Consider the following 24,927-nt stretch of genomic DNA (forward strand, 5'->3'; position numbering starts at 1 on the left):
GTTTTATTTATGGGTCTTTAATTCTATTTCATTTATCAACTTGTCTAACTCTGCACAATACCATGTAGTTTTTTTATCACTATTGCTCTGTAATAGAGCTTGAGGTCAGGGAAGTTGATTCCCCCAGAATTTCTTTTATTGTTCAGTATTGTTTTCACTATCCTTGGCTTTTTGTTTTTCCATATGAAATTGAGAATTGCTCTTTCCACGTCTTTGAAGAATTATGTTAAAATTTTGATGGAGATTGCATTGAATCTCTAGATTCCTTTTGGTAGGATAACCATTTTTACTATGTTAATTCTGCCAATCCATAAGCATGAGAGTTCTCTCCATTTTCTGAAATCTTCTTTAACTTTTTTTCATGGGAGACTTGAAGTTCTTCCCATACAGATATTTCACTTCTTTGTTTAGTGTTACCTCAATGTATTTTATATTATTTTTGGCTCTTATGAAGTGTATTTTCTCTAATTTCTTTCTCAGTCCATTTATCATTTATGTAAAGGAAGGCTACTTATTTGTTTGAGTTAACTTTATATCCATCTACTTTGCTGAAGTTGTTCATCAGGTATGAAAGTTGTCTTGTATAATTTTTGAGGTTGATTGTATATACTATCATATGATCTGCAAATAGTGATATCTTAACTTCTTCTTTGCCAGTTCATAACCCCTTGATCTCCTTTTGTTTTCGTTTTGTTCTAGCTAGAAGACCTTTGTGTGCTATATTGAATAAATTTGTAGAGAGTGGACATTCTTGTATTTTCCCTGATTTTAGTTTGATTGCTTCAAGTATCTTTTTATTTAATTTGATATTGGCTGTTAGTTAGCTATATATTGCTTTTATTATGTTCAAGTATGGGCTTTGATTTTCTGTTCTTTCCAAGACTTTTAAATTGAAGGGGTGTTGTATTTTATCAAATGCTTTTTCACCATCTAATGAGATGATCATGTGACTTTTTTTCTTTGAGTTTGTTTATATAGTGAATTTTGGTATATTGAATCAACTTTGCATCTCTGGGATGAAACCTACTTGATCTTCTTGAGTGATGGTTTTGATATGTTCTTGGATTCAATTTGTTAGTATTTTATTGAGCATTTTTGGGGGTTTTTTTGAGACAGGGTTTCTCTGTGTTGTCCTGGCTATCCTGGAACTCACTCTGTAGACCAGGCTGGCCTTGAATTCAGAAATCCACCTTCCTCTGCCTCCCAAGTGCTGGGATTAAAGGCATGTGCCACCACTGCCCAAACTTCCTAAGCAAAATTGGTCTGGAGTTCTCTTTCTTTGTTGAGTCTCTGTGTAGTTTAAGTATCAGAGTAACCGTGGCCTCATAGAATGAATTAGGTAGTGCTCTTTCTGTTTCTATTTTATGGCATAGTTTGAGGAGTGTTGGTATTATCTCTTCTTTGAAGGTTTGGTAGAAAACTAAAGCCATCTGGCCCCCTGCTTTTTCTGGGTTACTTTTAATGATTGCTTCTATTTCCTTTATGAGTTATAAACTCTTTAGATAGTTTACCTTCTCGATTTAATTTTGGTATGTTTATCTGTCTAGAAATTAATCCATTTCACCTAGATTTTCCACTTCTGTTTACTATATGCTTTTGTAGTAGGATCTAATGAGTTTTTGAATTTACTGTTTTTCTTGTTACATCTTTTCAGTTTTGATTTTGTTAATTTAGATTCTGTCTCTGTACCCTTTAGTTAGTTTGGCTATGAATTTATTTATCTTGTTGATTTTGTCAAAGAACCACCTTTTGGTTTTGTTTATTCTTTGTATAGTTATTTTTGTTTCTATTTGGTTGATTTTGACCCTGAGTTTGACTGTTTGCTGCCATCTACTAGTCTTGGCTGTATTTGTTTGTTTTTCTTCTAGGGCTTTCAGGTATGTGGTTAAATTTCTAGTGTAGGATGTTTTTAATTTCTTTACAGCACTTAGTGGTATGAATTTTCCTCTTAGCATTGCTTTCACTGTGTCCCCAAAATTTGGGTATGCTGTGACATCATTTTCATTGAATTACAGGAAGTCTTTATTTTTATTGGTTATTTTGTTTACATTGCAAATGTTATTTCCCTTCCTGATTTCTACTTAAAAACTCCTATTCCACTCCCTCCCCCTGCTTCTATGAGTGTGCTCCCCCACCTTCCCACTGTCTCCTGCCTCCTAGCATTTCCCTAAGCTGGGACATCAAGCCTTCACAGAACCTAGTGCCTCCCCTCCCTTTTATGTGAGATAAGACCATCCTCTACTACATAAGCAGCTGGAGCCATGGGGCTATCCTGGGTTTTAATTGTTCTGAATGAATTTAAAAAATTCTCTTTCTAGTTCTATGAATTGAGTTGGACTTTTGATGGGGATTTCATTGAATTTGTATAGTGCTTTTGGCAAGATGGCCATTTTTACTATGTTAATCCTGCTGATCCATGAGCATGGGAGATCTTTTCATCTTCTGAGGTCTTCAATTTCTTTCTTCAGAGACTTGAAGTTCTTGTCATACAGATTTTTCACTTGCTTGGTTAAAATCACAGCAATATGTTTTTTATTACTTGTTCCTATTATGAAAGGTGTCATTTCCCTAATTTCTTTCTCAACACATTTAATCTTTGAGTAGAGGAAGGTTACTGATTTGTTTGAGTTATTTTTATGTACAGCCACATTCCTGAAGTTGCTTTATCAGTTTAAAGGTTCTCTGGTGGAATTTTGGGGTCACTGAAATACATTGTCATATTATATTCAAATAGTGATATTTTGACTTCTGCCTTTCCAATTTGTATCCCTCTGATCTCCTTTTATTATCTAGGTGCTCTGGCTGAGAACATTGAGTACTATATTGATTAGATAGTGAGAGAGTGGGTAGCCTTTCCTAGTCTCTGATTTTAGTGGGATTTCTTCAAGTTTATTTCCATTTAGTTTGATATTGGCTACTAGTTTGCTTTTACTATGTTTAGCTATGGGTGTTAAATTCCTATTCTTTCCAAGACTTTTTATATGAAGGGGTGTTGAATTTTGTCAAATGCTTTTTCAGCATCTAATGAGATGATTATGTGTTTTTTGTTCTTTGAGTCTGTTTATATAATGGATTATGTTGATGGATTTCTTTATGTTGAACCATCCTGCATACCTGGAATGAAACCTATGTGATCATGTTAAATCATAGTTTTGATGCATTTTTGGATTCAGTTTGTGAGAATTTTATTGAGAATTTTTGCATCAATATTCATAAGCGAAGTTGGTCTTTCTTTGTTGGGCCTTTGAGTGGTTTTGGTATCAGTATAATTGTGACTTCATAGAATGAATTATGGTTTCTTCTGTTTCTATTTTATGTAATAGTTTGAAGAGTGTTGGTATTAGGTCTTCTTTGAAGGTCTGATAGAATTCTACACTAAACCCATCTGTTCCTGGGTTTTTATTTGGTTGGGAGAATTTCAATGACTGCTTCTATTTTATTAGGAGTTATGGGACTGTTTAGATTGTTTATCTTATCCTGATTTAATGTTGGTATGTGGATTATGTCTAGAAAATTATCCATTTCATTCAAATTTTCCAGTTTTGTCAAGTATATGCTTTTGTAGTATGATTTGATAGTTTTAAATTTTTCTTCAGTTTCTTTGTTATGTCTCCCATTTCATTTCTGGTTGTGATAATTTGGATACTGTCTCTGTGCCCTCTAGTTAGTCTGACTAAAACTTTATCTCTCTTGTTGATTTTTCTCAAAGAACCACCTTTTGGTTTTGTTGATTCTTTGTATAGTTCTCTTTGTTTCTACTTGGTTGATTTCAACCCTGAGTTTGATTATTTCCTTTTATCTACTCCTCTTCAGTGTATTTATTCTTTTTGTTTTAGAGCTTTCAGATATGCTGCTAAGCTTCTAGTCTGTGCTCTCTCTTGTTTCTTTATGTAGGTACTCAGAGCTATGAGTTTTCCTCCTAGCACTGTTTTCATTGTGTCCCATACATTCATGTATGTTATGCCTTCATTTTCATTAAATTCTTAAGTCTTTAATTTAATTTATTTCTTTCCTGACCAAATTATCACTGATTAGAGAGTTGTTCAACTTCCATGTATGTTTGGGCTTTATGCTGTTTTTATTGTTATTGGAGGCCAACCTTAGTCCTTGGTGATCTGATAGGACACATAGGATTATATCCATCCTCTTTCATCTTCCTGTATCAGTTGTTTTGTGAAAGATTATATGGTCAGTTTTAGAGTAGGTACCATGAGGTGCTGAGAAGAACATATATTCTTTTTTTCAGGGTGAAATGTTTATATATATATATATACATATATATATATGTATATATATATATACATATATACATATATATATATATTATGTATATATATATACATATATATATTATGTATATATATATATATATATATATATATATATATATTTGGGTGAAAGTCTATGTTATGTATATGTTTATTTATACATAATATATATATATATACATATATATATATATTATGTATATATATATATACATATATATATTATACATGTATATATATATATACATAATATATATATATATGTATATGTATATATATATGTATATATATACATATACATATATATATTATGTATATATATATATACACATAATATATATATATATGTATATATATATATGTATATATATGTATATGTATATGTATATATATATTATGTATAAATAAACATATACATAACATAGACTTTCACCCAAAAGCATATATATATATATATATGCTTTTGGGTGAAAGTCTATTTTATTATTTTATTGGGTATTAGGAAATGTAAATAATGAAATTATAAGAAAAACAACATACACAAAAAGTCATGTTAGTCACTAAAAAGATGATATGAAGATAGATAATCAATGGAATAGAATTGAAGACCCAGAAATAAAACCACACACTTATGGATACTTGATCTTTGTCAAAGAAGACAAACATATACATGGAAAAAAGAATCTTCAACAAATGGTGCTAATCTAACTGGCTGTCTGTATGTAGAAAAATAAAAATAGATTCATATTGGTCACCTTGCACAAAGCTCAAGTCCAAGTGGATCAAGGACCTCACCATAAAACCAGATCCTGTGAATCTAATAGAAGAGAAAGTGAAAAAGAGCCTTGAATTCATTAGCACACAGGGGAATTTTTTAAACAGAACTCCAATGTCTCACTCTTTAAGATTAAGACTTGATTAATGGGACCTCGTGAAACTGGAAAGTTTCTATAAACAAAAGACATAGTCAATAAGACAAATCGACAACCTACAGATTGGAAAAAAATTTCACTAACCTCACATCTGATAGAGGACTAATATCCAAAATATATAAAGAACTCAAGAAGCCAAACTCTGAAAAAACAAACAACCCAATCAAAAAATAGGGGTATAGAACTAAACAGAGAATTCACAACAGAGGAATCTTGAATAGCTGGGAAGCACCCAAAGAAATGCTGAAAGTCCTTAGTCATCAGAGAAATGCAAATCAAAATGACTGTGAGATTCTATCTTGTGCCACTCAGAAAGGCTAAGATCAAAGCCTCAGGAGATAGCACATGTTGGTGAGGTGGGATTGCAAACTGGTACAACCACTCTGGCAATCAATCTGGAGGTGTCTCAGAAAATTGGATATATATATATTCCCAAGAGCAATACCACTCTTGGGAATATGCCCAAAAGATGCCCCGTGCCACAGGGGCATCTGTTCCACTATGTTCATAGAGGCCTTGATTATGTTAGCTAGAATCTGGAAACAACGTAGATGTGCCACTACAGACTAATGAATACAGAAAATGTGATTCATTTACACAGTGGAATATTACAGAGCTATTAGGAATTAGGGCATCCTGAGATTTGCAAGCAAATGGATGGAACTAGAAAATATCCTGAGTGAGGTAACTCAGACCCAAAAGAACATGAAAGGTATGTATTTACTAATAAGTTGATATCAGCCAAAAAAGGAGAACAGAATACACAAGACACAGTCCACAGAACTCAAAAAGGTCAACAAGCTGAAGGGCCCAAGTGAGGATGTTTTAGTTCCACCTAGGACAGAGAAGAAAGCAATCATAAGAGGGGAAGGAGGAAGGGAAGAAGGGAGGGAGGAAGGGAGGGACCTGGAGAGAGTGGACGGGGGAGAGGGGAGCATGGTCTGGTATTGGGTGGGGAAAAGGCCCAAAGCCTTGAGGCTCAGCTGAAAATGAAACAGATAATCCAAGGAGGTCAGAGGTTGGGGGGATCCTCCAGAATATACCAGAGACCTGGGAGGTGACAAACTCTTAGTACTCAAAGGGAGGGACCTTAAAAGAAATGCTCTACAGTGGGGAGAGGAAACTTGTAGATCCCACCTCCAGCAGAAAGACAGGGCATCAAGTGAGGGATGGGGTTGCCATTCCACAGTCAAACCTCTGACCCATAATTGTTCCTGTCTGAAAGAACTGCAGGGATGGAAATGAAGAGGATCATGAGGAAAAGAAGGTCCAGTTACAGGCACAAAGTGGGATCCAGCTCAAGGGGATGTCTCAAGGCCTAACACTATTACTGAGGCTGTGTTTGTGAGGAGTGCTCATGACTGCTGTCCAGAAGACCCAACAAACACCTGAAATAATGCATATATTTGTACTCAACCAATGGGCAGAAGCTGCTGACACCTGTGGATGAATTAGATAAAAGCTGGAAGAAGCTGAGGAGGAAGGCAACCCTGTAGGAGGACCAGGACTCTCAATAAACCTGTACCTCTGGTATTTCTCAGAAACTGGACCACCAACCAGACAGCATACACCAGCAGATATGAGGCCCCCAACAAATATACAGCAGAGGATTGCCAGGTATGGGTTCAGTCAGAGAAAGTACACCTAACCTTTAAGAGACTGGAGGCTCCAGGGAGTTTGGAGGTTTGGTGGGGTTGGTGCTATGTGGTGGGTTGTGGGGACATCCTCGTGGAGACAGGGGTATGGGGAGGAGTTATGGGATGACTGACAGTCAGAGAGTGGACTGGGAGGGAATTAAAATCTGGAGTGTAAATAAATAAATAAGAATATAATCTTTGTCTTATTATCAAGACAAATATATAATAAAATTTAAGTGTCTTTAAGAAATACATGTATTGTATATCAATGTTTATGTTTAAATTTATAGCCTTAAATATAATTAGCAGTTAAGAGAAAATTTGCAGAGGAATTGAAAGAATGTAGTGAAATAAATCAAGTCCCAAGAGATACCTATGCAGTGTGTGGCAAAGGACAGAAAAGAGATATTTTGAAAGAACTCCCTGATTGTGGAAATTAATGTGAAGAACAAATTATAGTGGCAAATATATATTTGTCAAATAAAATCTGAGTAATATATAAAATGAAACAGGCCAAATTTTCTGAATCAGTACAAAACTTGATATTTTGCTTAATTTCAGTTTAGAGACAACAACTGGATCTTCAAAACTTTGTATAATTTGCAAACCCACTTATGTAATCACCAAAGCTAAAAAGGAACAGTGCTTTTGGAAACACCTGTATGTCACACAAACCTCTGGGTACTGACGACTCCTGCATTCTCTTCAATGACACTAAAGTGTTCCCTGCCACTAAAGTATTCCCTGTGGTTCACCAGACTCTGGACTCATTTCCAGGCCTATACTGCTGTAGTGACATATACCCTTGAGCTCAAGAGGCTCCATGGACTGGACTATCTACACCAATCAATACTACTTACTATTTTCATTCTCATTCCCAAGCAGGTATCATTATTTTATCATGGTCTCAGAACTAGATGATGGTGGTTGATCTCTTGTATATATTATCTTGTCACTTATTAATTTATAAAATACATAAATATTTCCAGAAAAGACTCACTAGAATAATGAGATCTTGAGATCAGGAGTTCTCATTCACACAATTGTGCTTTGTGAAACTTTATATGTATTTTATTTTATGTTGTAAACTTAAAAAAAATATTCTCCCAGAGTTCTGGTTTAAGATAAGATATTCATTATGTGTATTGTGGCTGAGAAGACATAAGTGCATGAAATGAAGAAACAGTGTTTTACATTTAGAAGGAACAAAGGTGAGTTCCAAGACTTATCCAAATTCTACTTTTCATGTGTGCTCAAATAACTGCTCATTGGATGACAACCACTACAGTTATGATGGTATTCATCTTTCAGCTGAAACTTTCTATAAATAACTTCACAGATATACTGAAGGCATGTCTCTATAGTGGATCTAAATCCACTCAGGTTACCCATAAAGTTTAACTATCATAATGTTATTAAAAAGTGCAATTAAAATGATCAAATATAGAAATATTGGTAATGTTATTTTTTTAAAAAAAGAGACTAAAATATTCAAAATAATTTTATTTAAGCACTAAATTTCTTACATAAGTTTTTCCTAGGGGTAAAGCAAACAGCAAATACCTAGTAGTATAACTGGGTTGAGAGGTAGATCAGTCCCCAATTTTCTGAGAAATGACCATATTTATTTCCAAAGTGACTAAAAAAAGTACACTCCTACCAGCAATGAAGCAGTATTCTGTTTTCTTCTCATTCTCACAAGCATGAGCTGCCACCTGTTGATCTTAGACATTCTTACAGGTATAAAATGGAATCTCAAAATTGTTTTGATTTGCCATAGGTAAAAGACTAAGAATATTGAACATTTTTAAAAATGTTTCTTAGCAAACTTGAGAGTACTCTGTAGAGAATTCTGTTCAGATCTGTACCCCAATATTAATTGAATTATTGTCTTATGTCTCATTTCTTGAGTTCTTTTTATATTTTGGATATTAGCCCTCTCCCAGATATGAAAGTGGTAAAAATCTTTTCACATTTTAGAGGCTGCCATTTTGTCACATTGAAGGTTTTTTTTTTTAACCTTACAGAAGCTTTGCAGTTTCATGAGGTCTCATTTGTTAATTGTCTATCTTAGCACCTGCACTATTGGTGTTCTGGTCAGTAAGTTATCTCCTGTGCCAATGCATTCAAGAATATTCTCTGCTTTCTCCTCTATCAGGTGCAGAGTATTCAGTTTTAAGCTGAGGTATCTGTTGTGTTCGATTTGAGTATTGTGCAGGATTGTATATATAGATCTATGTTTATTTTTTGCATACTGACCTGCAGTTATTCCAGTATCATTTGTGGAAAATGCTTTCTATTGTATATTTCTGATTTTTTAAAAATCCAATCTCTATAGGTATATAGAGATATACATCTGGGAATTACTAGCCTGAACATCTCATCTAAATATTATGTTTCTTAAAGTTTTCTTCATTTTTAAGTACACAAATTTAAGTGTATATTGATATGAGAGAGGGTTGAGAATAAGAAAGAAAATTGATGTGAATAGGCATTTGTCATGATTAGCTGAAGGCCTGTGATGGGGAGGGGTAGGATACAGAGAGCAGGATATCAATTTACCCACAAAACCTTCAACCTCAAATTTGTCTTATCTACAAGATGTGTAGGAATAAAGATGGAACAGAAACTGAGGGAATAGCCAATCAATGATTGCCCCAACTTGAGACCCATCCATGTGAATGATGCAACCCCTAACACTATTAATGCTATACTTGAAGGTAGGAACCTAGAATAACTTTCTCCTCAGAGGCTTCACACAGTTCTGGGTGGAGGCAGATGAAGAGACCCACAGCCAAACATTAAGCTGAGCTCATGTGGGTCCTCTAGAAGTGTGTGGGGGGACAAAAGAGCAAGCTGAAGAATTCAAAGCCACCATAAGAAGACTACGAGAGTCAAATAATCTGGACCATGGGGAGTTACAGCACCTGGGCCATGGAGCATCCAGGAGCTGGATCTAGACCTCTAGTACATTTATAGCAAATATGCAGCTTGTGTTCATGTGTCATGAGTCCCCAAACACTGGAACCAGGGCTGTCTCAATCTATGTTCCCTACCATTGGATTCTTTTACTCACTACTTGGACTGCCTGGTTGGGCCTCAGTGGGAGAGGATGTGCTTAGTCCTGTAGAATAGTCCTCCAGGGTAGGGTAGTACCCACTGGAAGCTCCACTTCTCTGAGAAGAAGGGGAGGAGGCAATGGGAGTAGTATTTGGAAGGGTGGTACTGGGAAGAGAGTAGGTACAGGAAATGTGATTGGGATATAAAGTGAATAAAATATTTAAATAAGTAAATAAGAAAATAAAACACAAAAGGAGAGAGTTTGTGTTTCCTTACTTTTGATTCTATTCAGTTGAACCCTCAATGGGTTGTAGGATTATAGTATTTGACATTTTGTTTTTATAGCCAGCTATTGTTTGTTGAGTACCCACTAAGAACCAGGTATCATACAAATATGAATGGTGATCCTCACCACATTATAAATTGGATTTTATACAGGAGTTTAAAGTAGAAATCTCAAGTTCAAATAGGGTAATTAACATGTCCATGAAAATAAAGAATTCAGAACTTCACTGTTTTTATATCTCATTTCCTTTTGTGTTTCCCTCTTTTTTTTTTTTTTTTTTGCTAAGATGTCTTGTTGTGTTGCCCAGGATGATCTCAAAACATTCAGCTTAAGTTATACTCAGCCACAACTTTCTAAGTGCTAAGAAAACAAGCAAGTGACACTGTTCTCAATTTAGTGACTTTTGGTAGAAATAAAGAGTGTAGCTCCTTTTCCAATGACTTTTGGTTCTATTCAGGTGAGCCCTCCATGGGTTGGAGGATGATAATGATTAAAATCATTGACTAAGTCTACTTTTTAAAAGTATCACTTTTAAATACAACCTCATATTCTAATCATTAAAAATGAATTAAGTTTTTGCTATGAGCATTTGGACATCCCTATACAGAAATGAGCACAATTAACTGAACACAAAAGTGTAACTACTTAACAAATCCATGTCATATTACTGGAAGTTTATAACATTCATTTGTTATAGTCTTCTTATGAAACCTATAAATATATCTTCAGTTTAAAGGACTTTGTATGCAACTTCTTGCATATATTTATATTGGTAAGACAGAATAATATTGTGTGGAAAAAGATTGAATATGATAATATAGTAAATTAATTTTTCAGAGTCTGACCTAGAGTTATCATAGCCATATCATTCAAGTCTTACTCTTCTGAAGAAGATGACAGCATTCTGAAAACCAACAAGCTATTGCTAAGATCAAGATGTCACTTCACTTTCTTGAATTTGGTATAAGATGAGAAAATGTGATTTATTATAGAGTTGAGATGAATGTGTCAAAGTTTTTTTTTTAGATTAAGATTTTATTTGGTAACTGAAGAAACACACAGACACTGACGTTGCATAAGCAAATCAATGTACACACAGATACAGAAAATTTGGATCATACATTTTTAAATTTTTTTTTCTCAATCTGCTTTTATACCATTTTAAATACTTGCAAGTATTAAGGTCAGTTCTAGGTTGAGGAACTAGCAATACAATAGATGCAAATAGTCTAGGAACAAGCAAGACAATAAACACAAATAGTCAAAGAACAAGCAAGGCAATAAACAAAGTTCTGTGATCACTCCTGTGATCTTGTTTCTAAGAGCTTATAAGGATGATCAAAATATCTGAGCCTATTTCCCTGGTTTAGCCCAAAGTCATTTTTATGCCTGAAGCTACTTATTTGTTCTAGCCAAATATATCGATTCCTGCCTGAAATTGCTTCTTTGTTCTAGCCTAATGTCAGATTCCTAACTGAAGTCCATTTCCTTGTCTTTGACCAGTGTCAGATTCCTGTTGTAGATGAGCCTTTGAGATATTTAGTCAACAATTTAATATTATCCATATTACCAAGATTCCTTAGAATCCTTAAGGACAAGGTATTTTGGAATAGATCTAAGTTTTTTTTTTCATTCTAAATACTAAAAATCAAAGTAGCAACCATCATCTGATTTCAATACAATCTTTGAGAATGCACTTTTCACATCCTTGTTCCTCAGGCTGTAAACCAGAGGGTTCAACATGGGGATGACTATGGTGTAGAACACAGATGCAATTTTGTCAGTGTCCATGGAGTGACTGGAGCTGGGCTTCAAGTACATGAATATGATTGTCCCATAAAAAATGGAGACAGCTGTTAAGTGTGAGCCACAAGTGGAAAGAGCTTTGCGATATCCTGCAGCTGAATGCATCTTTAGTATGTTGGTGAAAATGAACACATAGGATATCAAGATGAGTATAATTGCAAAAAATACATTGAAGCTGGCTACATAAACAAGAATCAGTTCATTAACATGTCTATCAGAGCAAGATGTAATCATGACCGCCAAAACATCACAGAAAAAATGATGGACCATATTGGACTCATAGAAGGAGAGACTTAATGCATCTATAGTACAGATGGAAGCATTCAGCAAACCACAGATATAACAGCCAATGACTAAAGATGTGCACACACGTGTTGTCATGGTGATGGTATAATGTAGGGGCTTACATACTGCTACATAACGATCATAGGCCATTGAAGCCAAAAGATAGTTTTCCACATTGCCAAAGTTTGCAAAAAAGAACATCTGAGAGGCACAAGCATTATAAGACATGACTTTGTCTCCTGTAAGGAATCCAGCCATGACTTTTGGAGTGACTGATGAAGAGTAACAGAAGTCCACTAAGGACAGGTTACTTAGGAAAATGTACATGGGTGTGTGGAGCCGAGAGTCCAAGAGAATCAACAGAATCAGCCCCAGGTTTCCTACAAAGGTGATGGTATAGATGAAGAGGAAGGTAATGAAGAGGGGAAGCTGCAGTTGTGGGTCATTGGTGAGTCCAACCAGGATGAACCATGTCACTTCTGTTCTATTCTCCATTAATGATATCAGTTAATCAATAGAGGGCCTTAAAATTTTCTAAAGCAAAACGAGTATAAGGAGCTAGAGAGGTGGTTTAGTGGTTATAGCTCTGGCTGTCTATTCAAAAGGACCCAGCACCTTCATGGCAACTCACAACTGTCTATTCCAGCACCATGGGATCTGTCTGACATCTTTTGTGTTATAGACATACATGTAGGCAGAGCACCTGTAAACATAGAGTTAATTTTGAAAAATGTTTAAGATTGGGATAATAAAAGAAATGGAATCTGTGAGATTTCAATCAACTTTCAAAGAAATAAAAAATGATATAAATTTATTAGCCACATATAGACCATTTAATAATTGTAAAAACTATTTTTAATGTGCCTGTGTACCTGTTCTATTTTCTAGGTTGTGTACTACTAACACTACTGTTCTTATCTGACAAAAGATAGTATAGCAACAGCCTGTTTTCTGTCAGTAGTGTGATTACTTTGATAAATTGTTACCTCCAAGGAAATTGTCTAGCACAAAAAATATAAATTCTGTGCATTTAAAAATATTACAAGCCAGGTTCAAAACTAAGTGTTTTAGTTAGGAAAGATGACAGAGGTTCCGGTTAGTCAACAAAATGATGGACTGGGTATTAGGACTATCTTGTACCTCACTGGTACAAATTGGCATACATATGCTCTAATTGTACTTTGAGAGAAAAGTTTTATTTTAACAGGAAGGGTGATATATAGGAGGAGCTAAGGGGGAAGGAGTACCAAGAGGAAGAGATGGAGTAAGGAGAGGAGAAGATGAAGGAGAGGAGAAGCTAGGTGATGAGAGAGAGAGAGAGAGAGAGAGAGAGAGAGAGAGAGAGAGAGAGAGAGAAAGAGAGGGGTGCATGAAGGCAGATGTTCACGTGTCTCCACCAGTCAAAGATAGTTTATATATCTAGGTTGTGCATTGGGTTACACTTCTGATTGAGCATTATGAAACTTATAAAGCCTTTGATTAATATTTAAAAAATGTATAAGAGCAAAAAGGAAAAGGGGGCATGGGATGGAGGTTTTCTAGAGAGGGGAAATGGGGAAAAGGGATGGCATCTGAAGTGTAAATAAAATATCCAATAAAAAAGAGAGAAAAAAAATAAAAATATTACAATTAAACATTTAACCCATTGAAAGGTATGCATCAAAATAATTTGACTTGAGTATAATGAATAATTTTTTTCATTTATCCACAGCTATCTGAGTGGCACTCTATGTAGAAAGTTTTTCTTGGTCACTGAATAAGGTTTTTCATTAAATATCAATTGAGAAGCTAATCCCTAACCTAATCATGAAATGTTTGTTTGGTATACTAGAAGGTTATGTATGAAGTAATAAGCTCTGAATTGAATTTTTAACATTTTTCCTACAAATTTTCTTGCTTTTAATATAGTATTTCTAGTTACATTGATGAACTATATCCAGAAACATGAAGGTATGATTAGGTCAAAATTTTAATGTGAATCAGTATTGTTCAACACTGTAATTACTATTTTTGTTGAGCTTGCATTTATGTTGGGAGAATGTTCAGCCTCAAATTCAATATTTAATAAAGACATATCATTTAAAATATAGAGAGTTCAAGTTCTTAGAAGAGATAATTACTAGATCATTAACTAACTCCCCTGCAAGTGGCTGCCTCCTCTAAACAGCATTTTGCCATCTGCATTTGAAGACAGTAATGAAGACTACCTTGTGATATTATTGCAAAAATAAAAGAGCATACCAAAGGCAATATAATTCTGGTTGTTAATATGGCTTAGTGCATGTTACTGATTATGATGTCATTGCTGTATAATAGTATAGAAGGCTTTTATTCTCGGTAAGTTTAAGTTGTGTGTTTAGGTCACTGGTATTGCCTGTACCTTCACATGATCCTCCTTTTATTTTCACTTAAGACTATGTATGCTGGTCATGCTATTCCACATGGCCCATTCTTTTAAAAAGGTTCATTATTATAATTCTTAATTTTAGATAAAAATTTATTTTTTCTTATTTTTAGTTTTATTTTTCTCAGAATATCAACCAACAGTGAGAACAGAGTACAATATAGCTTAAGTTCCTAGGTTATGGTCTTTATTTAGTCTCAGATATATGTACTTCTTGCAGTCTCATGATACTTAAACATTTTTTCCTGGCTTAGCATATTTGGAAGAATAGCTTCTCTATAATCATCCTGTTGAGCTTTTACACAATTTAGTTATGTATTATACCTTGAAAACATTTAAATTGCCAGTATTGTCTTATATAATTACTTTCAACACTGGCTACATTATTTACAAATGGATTGTGTTTGTGTGTGTGTGTGTGTGTGTGTGTGTGTGTGTGTGTGTGTAAAAGAGAGAGAGAGAAAGGGGGGAGAGGTAGAAAGGAAGTAATCTTTGTTTCTTTATTCACAGGAAAATGTAATATATAAGAAATTACATGAAAATTACAATTTTTGAAAATACATGAGAAACATTCAGGAACAAGAGTTACAAATTCTGTCCAACAAAGATTGACTGAGGGTCCATGTTTGTAAATGTGATTGAGAGAGTATTCATTTATGTCTAAACATTTGTCAGTGTACAGAAAGATCATTTTATCTTCTTGGTCTGCATCTTTAATGTTTGCTTCTTCTATCCAACTGAATGAACCATACATTGAACAACATAAAGTTATATCAATCAAATTACATTTTCTGTTCCTTCTGAGAGGAAATTTTTAATATTTGAATCATCAAAATTCCTGCAGTGTTTTGACACTTAGACTCAGCATTTCAAAACTAGTTTGAGAAGAATAACCTTTAGCCTTTAAACAGTTTTAGCCCTCAAGGCTATTTTTAAACAACTGTTTTCAAATAACTCACAGTAGCTATACATAGCCCATTTATTTTATTGAATTATACTTCACATTGGTTTATAAGTAAGGAGTTTAAAGTGGGGTATTATTTTACCCAGAATAATTACTGTAATATCTTAAAATTCTACTATGTGATATTTTTCAAAACTTCTCCCAGCTGGTTGCTCTTAGGAAATGGTCAATTTTTACAGCTTGTCTAAAGCAAGAGGTATTCAGAACTTCTACACAGACAAAGTTCTGAGTTCTCCAAGCATTTTCCTTTTTCCCTTGGAAGATTCACTTACCTCCTTACCAGGAATGCACACTACAGGAATACAAGACAGGATAAATTCTGTCCCATAGTTCATAAGTTATATCTGTACATAAAAAAACAGGAATCTGTAAGAAAACCCATGAAGAGCTTGCCAGATAAAAGTCAATCAATGTGTCAGTTTATCTTTGTTTTAGCTCACCTTTCTTGAAGGCTCAAATCTAATATTCACGTTAGCCCAAAGACCTGCATATGATAACAATGACTACAATTAATAAAGTAAATGACATTTAATGTAAGAATGGCATACACTGTTTCCCCTCATGTGTCATATTGGTATTTCAGAGGCTAGTACGTGGAGGTGTAAGAATTATAGACACTCAGAGAGCTCTGGATAATCCCCCAGAGTATAGCTAAAGATCAGCATACTGTCTTCTTAAGGGAAAAAACTAACTAGCCATGGGGACCAAGCTTCCTTTTGCATCATAGAAGTTAAAGTTCATTTTTAATAAATACATAACACCAAAAAAGTCATACATATTAATGAGGTGCCCTACAATGTTTATACACATTATGTACATTGTAAAATGTTAAAATGTTCAGATTTGATTAAGAATACATGTCTTCACAAATACTATTTATTTGTGGTAAAACTTTCAAAATTCTTTCTCCTAGCAATTTTTTTATTTCTTCTAGCCTCTCCAAAATTATACTACATTATTTCTATCTATTGCAACCCTTTTTTCCCAGAAAGACAACTGAGCTTTCTGCTCCTACTTAACTATAAATTTTTAAAATACCCAATGATCATTGGTCATTCTTTATGAGCTGTTCATTCTTGAACTCTATAAAGTGCTTTGTGTTACATTTAACAAAAAGTCTACTTATTTCTACTGGCTTCTAATTATTCTTACTAATATTTTATTATATGTGTCTGTTGCTTCTTTTACTTGATTACAGAATTAGTGTGTAGAAGTCTGAGAATATCTTACAGAAGTCAGTTTTCTCCTTCCTTCATGTGGTCTAGAATTTAAACACAGATTGTCGGATTTCTTTTTTTCCCAACATAACAGCTGAATAGAAATTTTCTTTTTTTATATATGTGGATACATATTAAGGTTATATTTTGTTACAATGGTATAGATCTTCATATATTGATACATATTAAGATTATATTTTGATACATTGGTATAGATCTTTATGTATTGATGCAAAAATTAAGGTTATTTTTTTCTTTTTTTTCTTTAATATTTTATTTACATTTAAGATGCCTTCCCCTTTCCCCATTTCCCCTCCCTAGAAAACCCCTGTCCCATGCCCCCCTTTCCTTTTTGCTTTTATATAATTTTTTTAAAAATGTTAATCAAAGGATTTATAAGTTTGGTAATGCTCAATCAGAAGGGTAACCCAATAACCAACCTAGATATAAAAACTATCTTTGACTTGTGGAGACCTGTGAACATGTGCCTCCATGCCCCCTCTCTCTTTCTCGCTCTCACCACCTAGCTTCTCCTCTTCTTCATCTTCTCTCCTTACTCCATCTCTTCCTCTCAATACTCCTTCCCACTTAGCTCCTCCTACATATCACTCTTCCTGTTAAAGTAAAACTTTTCTCTCAAAATACAGTTAGAGCATACTTATTCCTAATTGTACCAGTGAGGTACAAGATAGTCCTAATACCCAGTCCATCATTTTGTTGACTAACCAGAACCTCTGTCATCTCTTCTAACTAAAACATTTACTTTTGATCCTGGCTTTTTTTTTTTTTTTTTTTTTTTTTTTTTTTTTTTTTTTTTTTTTTTTTTTTTGGCTTTAGAGTGAATGTCAGCTGAAAACTATATACTTAGATCTTTTCTCTCAAAGTCAATAGCCAGGATTAGCTATGAGACTATAGGTCTTCAACCCCATCAGGAATCCAGAATGACTGAGTTAACTGAAGTTATGGGAAGCACTAAACGTAGCTTCTAAAACTTAGCCAATTTATAGAGACCGCTGAACACCTGAAAAGCCCCTATACTACCGAACGTTCGAGCATCAAATCTTCAGCCTTCTGGCCCAGAGTCATCTGACAGACCTTAGTGATGCAGAATTATTAAGGGCTGATTACTCTGTCTAGGCAGATATAATCAGTAGAATATTCTGCATGTGTGTCCTCTTCTGGACAGTAATTTGTCTGTAGATGGAGAGAGGCAATTCTTGCCTAGTGGCTGTCACCACACAACTGGAGTAACTCCAAGGATGCTCAATTTCCTCTTAGAATCCATGACAGGAAGCTGTCAGGAGCAGACAGGTCTCTAATCAAAATGAACATTAATATAGAAATTTTTGTAGCGTCAATTCTATGGACTTCTGACGTTTTGAAAACCAACTATCCATGTAAGGTCATCTGGACTGTTGTCTGTTCACTCCTCTCAGCTATTTCTAAATAAAATATGGGAAACCTCCTAACAATAAACTCAAAACCATGAATTTGCTATAGTCCCTTAACTCATAGGTTAACCGTCCCAAATCAGTTTAAAAAGTTAGAGAAGGACTGGGTCTAGGCCTTGTATTCCTAAATGTGTTATACAGGCACATTGTCCATGAGAGTATCAATATTCATCTCACTTTTATATTAATAAGAAGCTCGTGCCAATGAAAACCTTAAATTTGAAATCAAAGTAAGTTTTGTACCATTTAAGAAATTATAACTTCATCTTGATAATAATAATACAGATTTCTAAAAATAGGTTATGGCTATGCAACAAGTCCTAGCTAATCCTCCCTGTTCCAACAAGACCACTACTTTTCCCTAGAAAGAGAGACCATTATTAACCACATTAGTCCCCAAGCCCAGGGAATAGGGGCGCTGATTCTTCTTTAACTTCTTCAAGCTGATTATGGGCGTTGAGATATTAGAAGAGGGGTGGGGGGAAGAGTAAGTTGATAAGCCTCTGTTGCTGTGTCTTCACTGAATCCAGATGGAATTCCAGGACATTGGAGGTTTGGGCAGGTCTGCTCAGTATGCTTGATGAGTAGATACACCAAGGCTGTGTATTCTGCAATATACAATTCTCAGAACAAGTTTTAGTATCAAGAAAAAAAAATTCCCCCCCAGGGGGCTGACATTCTTTTTAAAGATGTTGGTTCTAACAACTTTTCTTTTTTTCCCCCCTTTTGAAAATTGGTTGTAATATTTATACTTCAGATTTTATCCCCTAACCCCACTTCCTCCCATCACCCAGAAACCTCCCATCCCATCCCCCTCCTCATGCTTCTATGAGGCAGTGACCGCACCTACCCCCCCACTATCCCCTCCCCACCCTCACATTCCCCCCCACACACTCTGTGTTTATTTTTTATGGGACCAAGAAACTCCTCTTCCACCTATGCCCGACAAGGCCATCCTCCCCTCCATATACCGCTGGAGTCTTGGGTCCCTCCCTATGTGTTCCCTGGTTGGTGGTTTAGACCCTGAGGGGCTCTGGTTGTTTGGTATTGTTGTTTTCCTCCTGGGGTCGCAAACCCTTTCTGCTCCTTCAGTCCTCTTTCTAAGTTCTCTATTGGGAAACCCCTGATCATATCAGTGGTTAACTGTGAGCATTGTCCTCTGAGTGTATTAGTCTTTGGCAGACCTCTAAGGAGACAGCAATATCATATTCCTCAGATTATGCACTTCCAGCCATCCACAAAATTGTTTAGCTTAGGTGGCTGTACATGGGATGAATACCGAGGTGGAGTGGTCTCCTGATGGCCCCTCTCCTTCAGTTTCTGTTCCATGTTTTGTTTCCCTATTTGCTCCCTTGAGCATTTTTGTTTCTCGTTCTAAGTAGACCTGAGGCACACCCTCTTGGTCTTCCTTCTTCATGAGATTCATGTGGTCTGCTGGTTGAGTCTTCGCTAATCCTAGCTTTGGGGCTAACATCTGCTTAACAGTGAGTAAATACCCTGTGTGTTCTTTTGGGATTGGGTTAACTCACTCAAGATGATAATGTCTAGATCCATCCATTTACCTAAAAATTTCTCGAATTCATTATTTTTAATAGCTGAGTAATACTCCATTGTGTAGATGTACCACATTTTTTGTATCCATTCCTCTGTTGAGGGACATCTTGGTTCTTTCCAGCTTCTGGCTATTATAAATAAGGCTGCTATGAACATAGTGGAGCATATGTCTTTATTATGTGTTGGAGCATCTTCTGGGTATATGCCCAGGAGTGCTATAGCTGGATCCTCAGGTAATGCTATGTCCAGTTTTCTGAGGAACCGCCAGACTGATTTCCAGAGTGGTTGTACCAGCTTGCAATCCCACCAACAATGGAGGAGTGTTCCTCTTTCTCCGCATCCTCGCCAGCATCTACCATCACCTGAGTTTTTGATCTTATCCATTCTGATTGGTGTGAGGTGGTATCTCAGGGTTGTTTTGATTTGCATTTCCCTGATGACTAAGGATGTGGAACATTTCTTAAGGTGTTTCTCAGCCATTCGAGTTTCCTCTGTTGAGAATTCTTTGTTTAGCTCTGTACCCCATTTTTAAATAGGGTTATATGGTTGTCTGGAGTATAATTTCTTGAGTTCTTTGTATATCTTGGATATTAGCCCTCTATCAGATGTAGGGTTGGTTAGGATCTTTACCCAATCTGTTGGTTGCCGATTTGTCTTATTGACTATGTCCTTTGCCTTACAGAAGCTTTGCAAATTGATGAGGTCCCATTTGTCAATTCTTAATCTTAGAGCATAAGCCATTGGTGTTCTGTTCAGGAACTTTTTTCCTGTGCCTAGGTATTCAAGGGTCTTTCCCACCTTCTCTTCTATTAGTTTCAGTGTATCTGGTTTTATGTGAAGGTCTTCTATCCCCTTGGATTTGAGCTTTGTACAAGGAGATATGAATGGATTGATTTGCATTCTTTTACATGTTGACCTCCAGTTGAACCAACACCATTTGCTGAAAATGCTGTCCGTTTTTCACTGGATGGTTTTAGCTCCTTTGTCAAAGATCAAGTGACCATAGGTATGTGGGCTCATTTCTAAGTCTTCAGTTCTATTCCATTGATCTTCATGCCTATCTCTGTACCAATACCATGCAGTTTTTATTACTATTGCCCTGTAGTATAGGTTGAGGTCAGGGATGGTGATTCCCCCAGAAGTTCTTTTGTTGTTGAGAATAGTTCTCGCTATCCTGGGTTTTTTGTTGTTCCAAATAAATTTGCAAATTGCTCTTTCTATCTCTATGAAGAATTGATTTGGAATTTTGATGGAATTTTGAATCTATAGATTGCTTTTGGCAAGATGGCCATTTTTCCTAAGTTAATCCTGCCCATCCAGGAGCATGAGAGATTTTTCCATCTTCTGAGATCTTCTTCGATTTCTTTCTTCAGAGACTTGAAGTTCTTGTCATAAAGATCTTTCACTTGCTTAGTTAGATTCACTCCAAGATATTTTATATTATTTGTAACTATTGTGAAGGATGTCATTTCCATAATTTCTTTCTCAGCCTGTTTATCTTTTGAGTATAGGAAGGCTACTGATTTGTTTGAGTTGATTTTATATTCAGCCACTTTACTGAAGTTGTTTAACAGGTTTAGGAGTTCTCTGGTGGAAGTTTTAGGGTCACTTAAGTATACTATCATATCATCTGCAAATAGTGAAATTTTGACTTCTTCCTTTCCAATTTGTATACCTTTGACTTCCTTTTGTTGTCTCATTGCTCTAGCTAGGACTTCCAGAACTATATTGAATAGGTAGTTTGAGAGTGGGCAGCCTTGTCTGGTCCCTGATCTTAGTGGGATTGCTTCAAGTTTCTCTCCATTTAGTTTGATATTGGCTACTGGCTTGCTGTATATTGCTTTTACTATGTTTAGATATGGACCTTGAATTCCTAATCTTTCCAAGACTTTTAACATGAAGGGATGTTGAATTTTGTCAAATACTTTCTCAGCATCTAGTGAGATGATCATGTTTTTTTTTTCTTTGAGTTTATTTGTGTAGTGGATTACATTGATGGATTTCTGAATATTGAACCATCCCTGCATTCCTGGGAATAAAGTCTACTTGATCATGATGGATGGTTGTTTTGATGTGTTTTTGGATTTGGTTTGTGAGAATTTTATTGAGTATTTTTGCATCGATATTCGTAAGAGAGATTGATCTGTAGTTCTTCTTTTTTGGGTCTTTGTGAGGCTTAGGTATGAGCATAATTGTAGCTTCATAGAATGAATTGGGTAGTGTTCCTTCTGTTTCTATTCTGTGGAATAGTTTGAAGAGAATTGGTATTAGATCTTCCTGGAAGTTCTGATAGAATTCTGCACTAAAACCATCTGGTCCTGGACTTTTTTTGGTGGGGAGGTTTTTAATGACTGCTTCTATTTCTTTAGGGGTTATGTGACTGTTTAGATGATTCATCTGCTCCTCGTTTAACTTTGGTACCTGGTATCTATCTAGAAAAATGTCCATTTCATCCAGAGTTTCCAATTTTGTTGAGTATAGGCCTTTGTAGTAGGATCTGATGATTTTTTTAATTTCCTCTGTTTCTGTTTTTATGTCTCCCTTTTCAGTTCTGATTTTATTAATTTGAGTACTGTCTTTGCGCCCTTTGGTTAGTTTGGCTAAGGGTTTGTCTATCTTGTTGATTTTTTCAAAGAACCAGCTCCTGGTTTTGTTGATATTTTGTATAGTTCTTTTTGTTTCAACTTGGTTGATTTCAGCCCTGAGTTTGATTATTTCCTGCCGTCTACTCCTCTTGGGTATATTAGCTTCTTTTTGTTCTAACTCTTTCAGGTGTGCTGTCAATTTATTAATGTACGTTCTTTCCATTTTCTTTTTGTGGGCACTTAGAGCTATGATTTTTCCTCTTATTACTGCTTTCATGTAGTCCCACAAATTTTGATATGATGTGTCCTCATTTTCATTTAATTCTAAAAAGTCTTTAATTTCTTTCTTTATTTCTTCCTTGACCAAGTTATCATTGAGTAGAGCATTGTTCAGTTTCCACATGTATGTGGGCTTTCTGTTGGTTTTGTCTAAGTCAAAGACAAGTCTTAGTCCATGGTGGTCTGATAGGGTACAAGGGATTATTTCAATCTTTTTGTATCTGTTGAGGCCTGTTTTGTGACCAATTATATGGTCTATTTTGGAGAAGGTACCATGAGGTGCTGAGAAAAAGGTATATTCTTTTGTTTTAGGATGAAATGTTCTATAGATGTCAGTTAAGTCCAATTGGTCCATAACTTCTGTTAGTTTCATTGTGTCTCGGTTTAGTTTCTGTTTCCACGATCTGTCCATAGCTGAGAGTGGGGTGTTGAAATCTCCCACTATTATTGTGTAGGGTGCAATGTATGCTTTAAGTTTTAGTAAAGTTTCTTTTATATATGTGATTGCCCTTGCATTTGGAGCATAGAATTTCAGAATTGCAAGTTCCTCTTGGTTCACTTGTTCTTTGATAAATATGAAGTGTCCTTCTTTATCTTTTTTGATTACTTTTGGTTGAAAAACGATTTTATTTGATACTAGAATTGCTACTCCAGCTTGTTTCTTGGGGCCATTTGCTTCGAAGATTGTTTTCCAACCTTTTACTCTGAGGTAGTGTCTGTCTTTTTCAGAAAGGTGCATTTCCTGTATGCAGCAAAATGTTGGGTCCTGTTCATGTATCCAATCTGATAGTCTATGTCTTTTTATTGGAGAATTGAGTCCATTGATATTAAGAGATATTAAGGAAAATGAATGTTGTTTCCTGTTATATTTGTTATTGGCGGTTGTGTTATGTTTGTATAGCTACCTTCTTTTAGGGTTTTTAGAACATTAATTTCTTGCTTTTTCTAGGTTGTAGTTTCCCTCCTTGTTTTGGAGTTTTCCACCAATTATCCTTTGAACGGCTGGATTGTGGTAAGATATTGTGTAAATTTGGATTTGTCATGGAATATTTTGGTTTCTCCATCAATATTGATTGAGAGTTTTGCTGGGTAAAGTAGTCTGGGCTGGCATTTGTGTTCTCTTAGGGCCTGTATGATATCAGTCCAGGATCTTCTGGCTTTTATAGTCTTTTGTGAGAAGTCTGGTGTAATTCTTATAGGTCTGCCTTTATATGTTACTTCACCTTTTTCCCTTACTGCTTTTAGTATTTTTTCTTTGTTTTGTATATTTGATGTTTTGATTATTATGTGACGAGAGGTATTTCTTTTCTGGTCTAGTCTATTTGGAGTTCTGTAGACTTCTTGTATATTTATGGACATCTCTTTCTTTAGGTTAGGGAAGTTTTCCTCTATAATTTTGTTGAAGATATTTACTGGCCCTTTAAGTTGGGAGTCTTCACCCTCATCTATACCTATTATCCTTAGGTTTGGTCATTGTGTCCTGGATTTCCTGGATGTTTTGGGTTAGGAGCTTTTTGCATTTTGCATTTTCTTTGACAGTTGTGTCAATGTTTTCCATGATGTCTTCTGCACATGAGATTCTCTCTTCTATCTCTAGTATTCTGTTGGTAATGCTTGCATCTATGACCTCTGGTCTTTTTCTTAGGTTTTCTATCTCCAGAGTAGTCTCCTTTTGAGATTTCTTTATTGCTTCTACTTCCATTTTTAGATCCTGGACAGTTTTGTTTAATTCCTTCATCTGTTTGGTTGTGTTTTCTTGCATTTCCTTAAGGGCTTCTACCTGTTTACCTGTGTTCTCCTCAAATTCTTTGAAAGTGTTATTTATGACCTTCTTAAAGTCCTCTAACATCATCATGAGAAGTGATTTTAATTCTGGGTCCTGCTTTTCTGGTGTGATGTGGTGATCAGGACTTGTTATGGTGGGGGAATTGGGTTCTGGTGATGCCAAGTAGCTTTGGTTTCTGTTGTTTACATTCCTGCACTTGCCTTTTGCCATTTGGTTAGCTGTAGTTCTACTTACACTCACTGGTTCTGACTGGAGTCTGCCTTTTCAGTTATCTTGGTTGTATCAGAACTCCTTGGGGTATGGATGACTCTATGATCCTGAGCTCCAGCTGCTCTGGGTTCAGTGGCTCTTCTAGGATATTTCAGGATATGGAGTCTCCACAGTGGTAGATCAGCTAGGTGTTTGCTATTCTG

The 24,927-nt window shown here is 35.5% G+C and overlaps 1 protein-coding gene across 1 annotated transcript; it reads right to left on the reverse strand.

Moving 5' to 3' along the window:
• Positions 1-11,062: 11,062 nt before the first annotated feature.
• Positions 11,063-16,214, reverse strand: LOC117717515 (olfactory receptor 5B3-like). The gene is made up of 3 exons (XM_034514738.2): positions 16,083-16,214; positions 15,915-15,986; positions 11,063-12,977 (listed from the first exon to the last, which is right to left on the reverse strand). Exon 3 carries the CDS (start codon positions 12,767-12,769, stop codon positions 11,825-11,827), a length of 945 nt encoding a protein of 314 aa, XP_034370629.1. The 5' UTR covers positions 12,770-12,977; positions 15,915-15,986; positions 16,083-16,214; the 3' UTR covers positions 11,063-11,824.
• Between the last annotated feature and the right edge of the window lie 8,713 nt (positions 16,215-24,927).

Source organism: Arvicanthis niloticus, chromosome 1 (genome assembly GCF_011762505.2).
Source record: "Arvicanthis niloticus isolate mArvNil1 chromosome 1, mArvNil1.pat.X, whole genome shotgun sequence".
Taxonomy (NCBI): Eukaryota; Metazoa; Chordata; class Mammalia; order Rodentia; family Muridae; genus Arvicanthis; species Arvicanthis niloticus.

Bases quoted from the DNA above. Each gene is read 5' to 3' on its own strand.
- LOC117717515 (XM_034514738.2), bottom strand. From the start codon at position 12,769: ATGGAGAATAGAACAGAAGTGACATGGTTCATCCTGGTTGGACTCACC.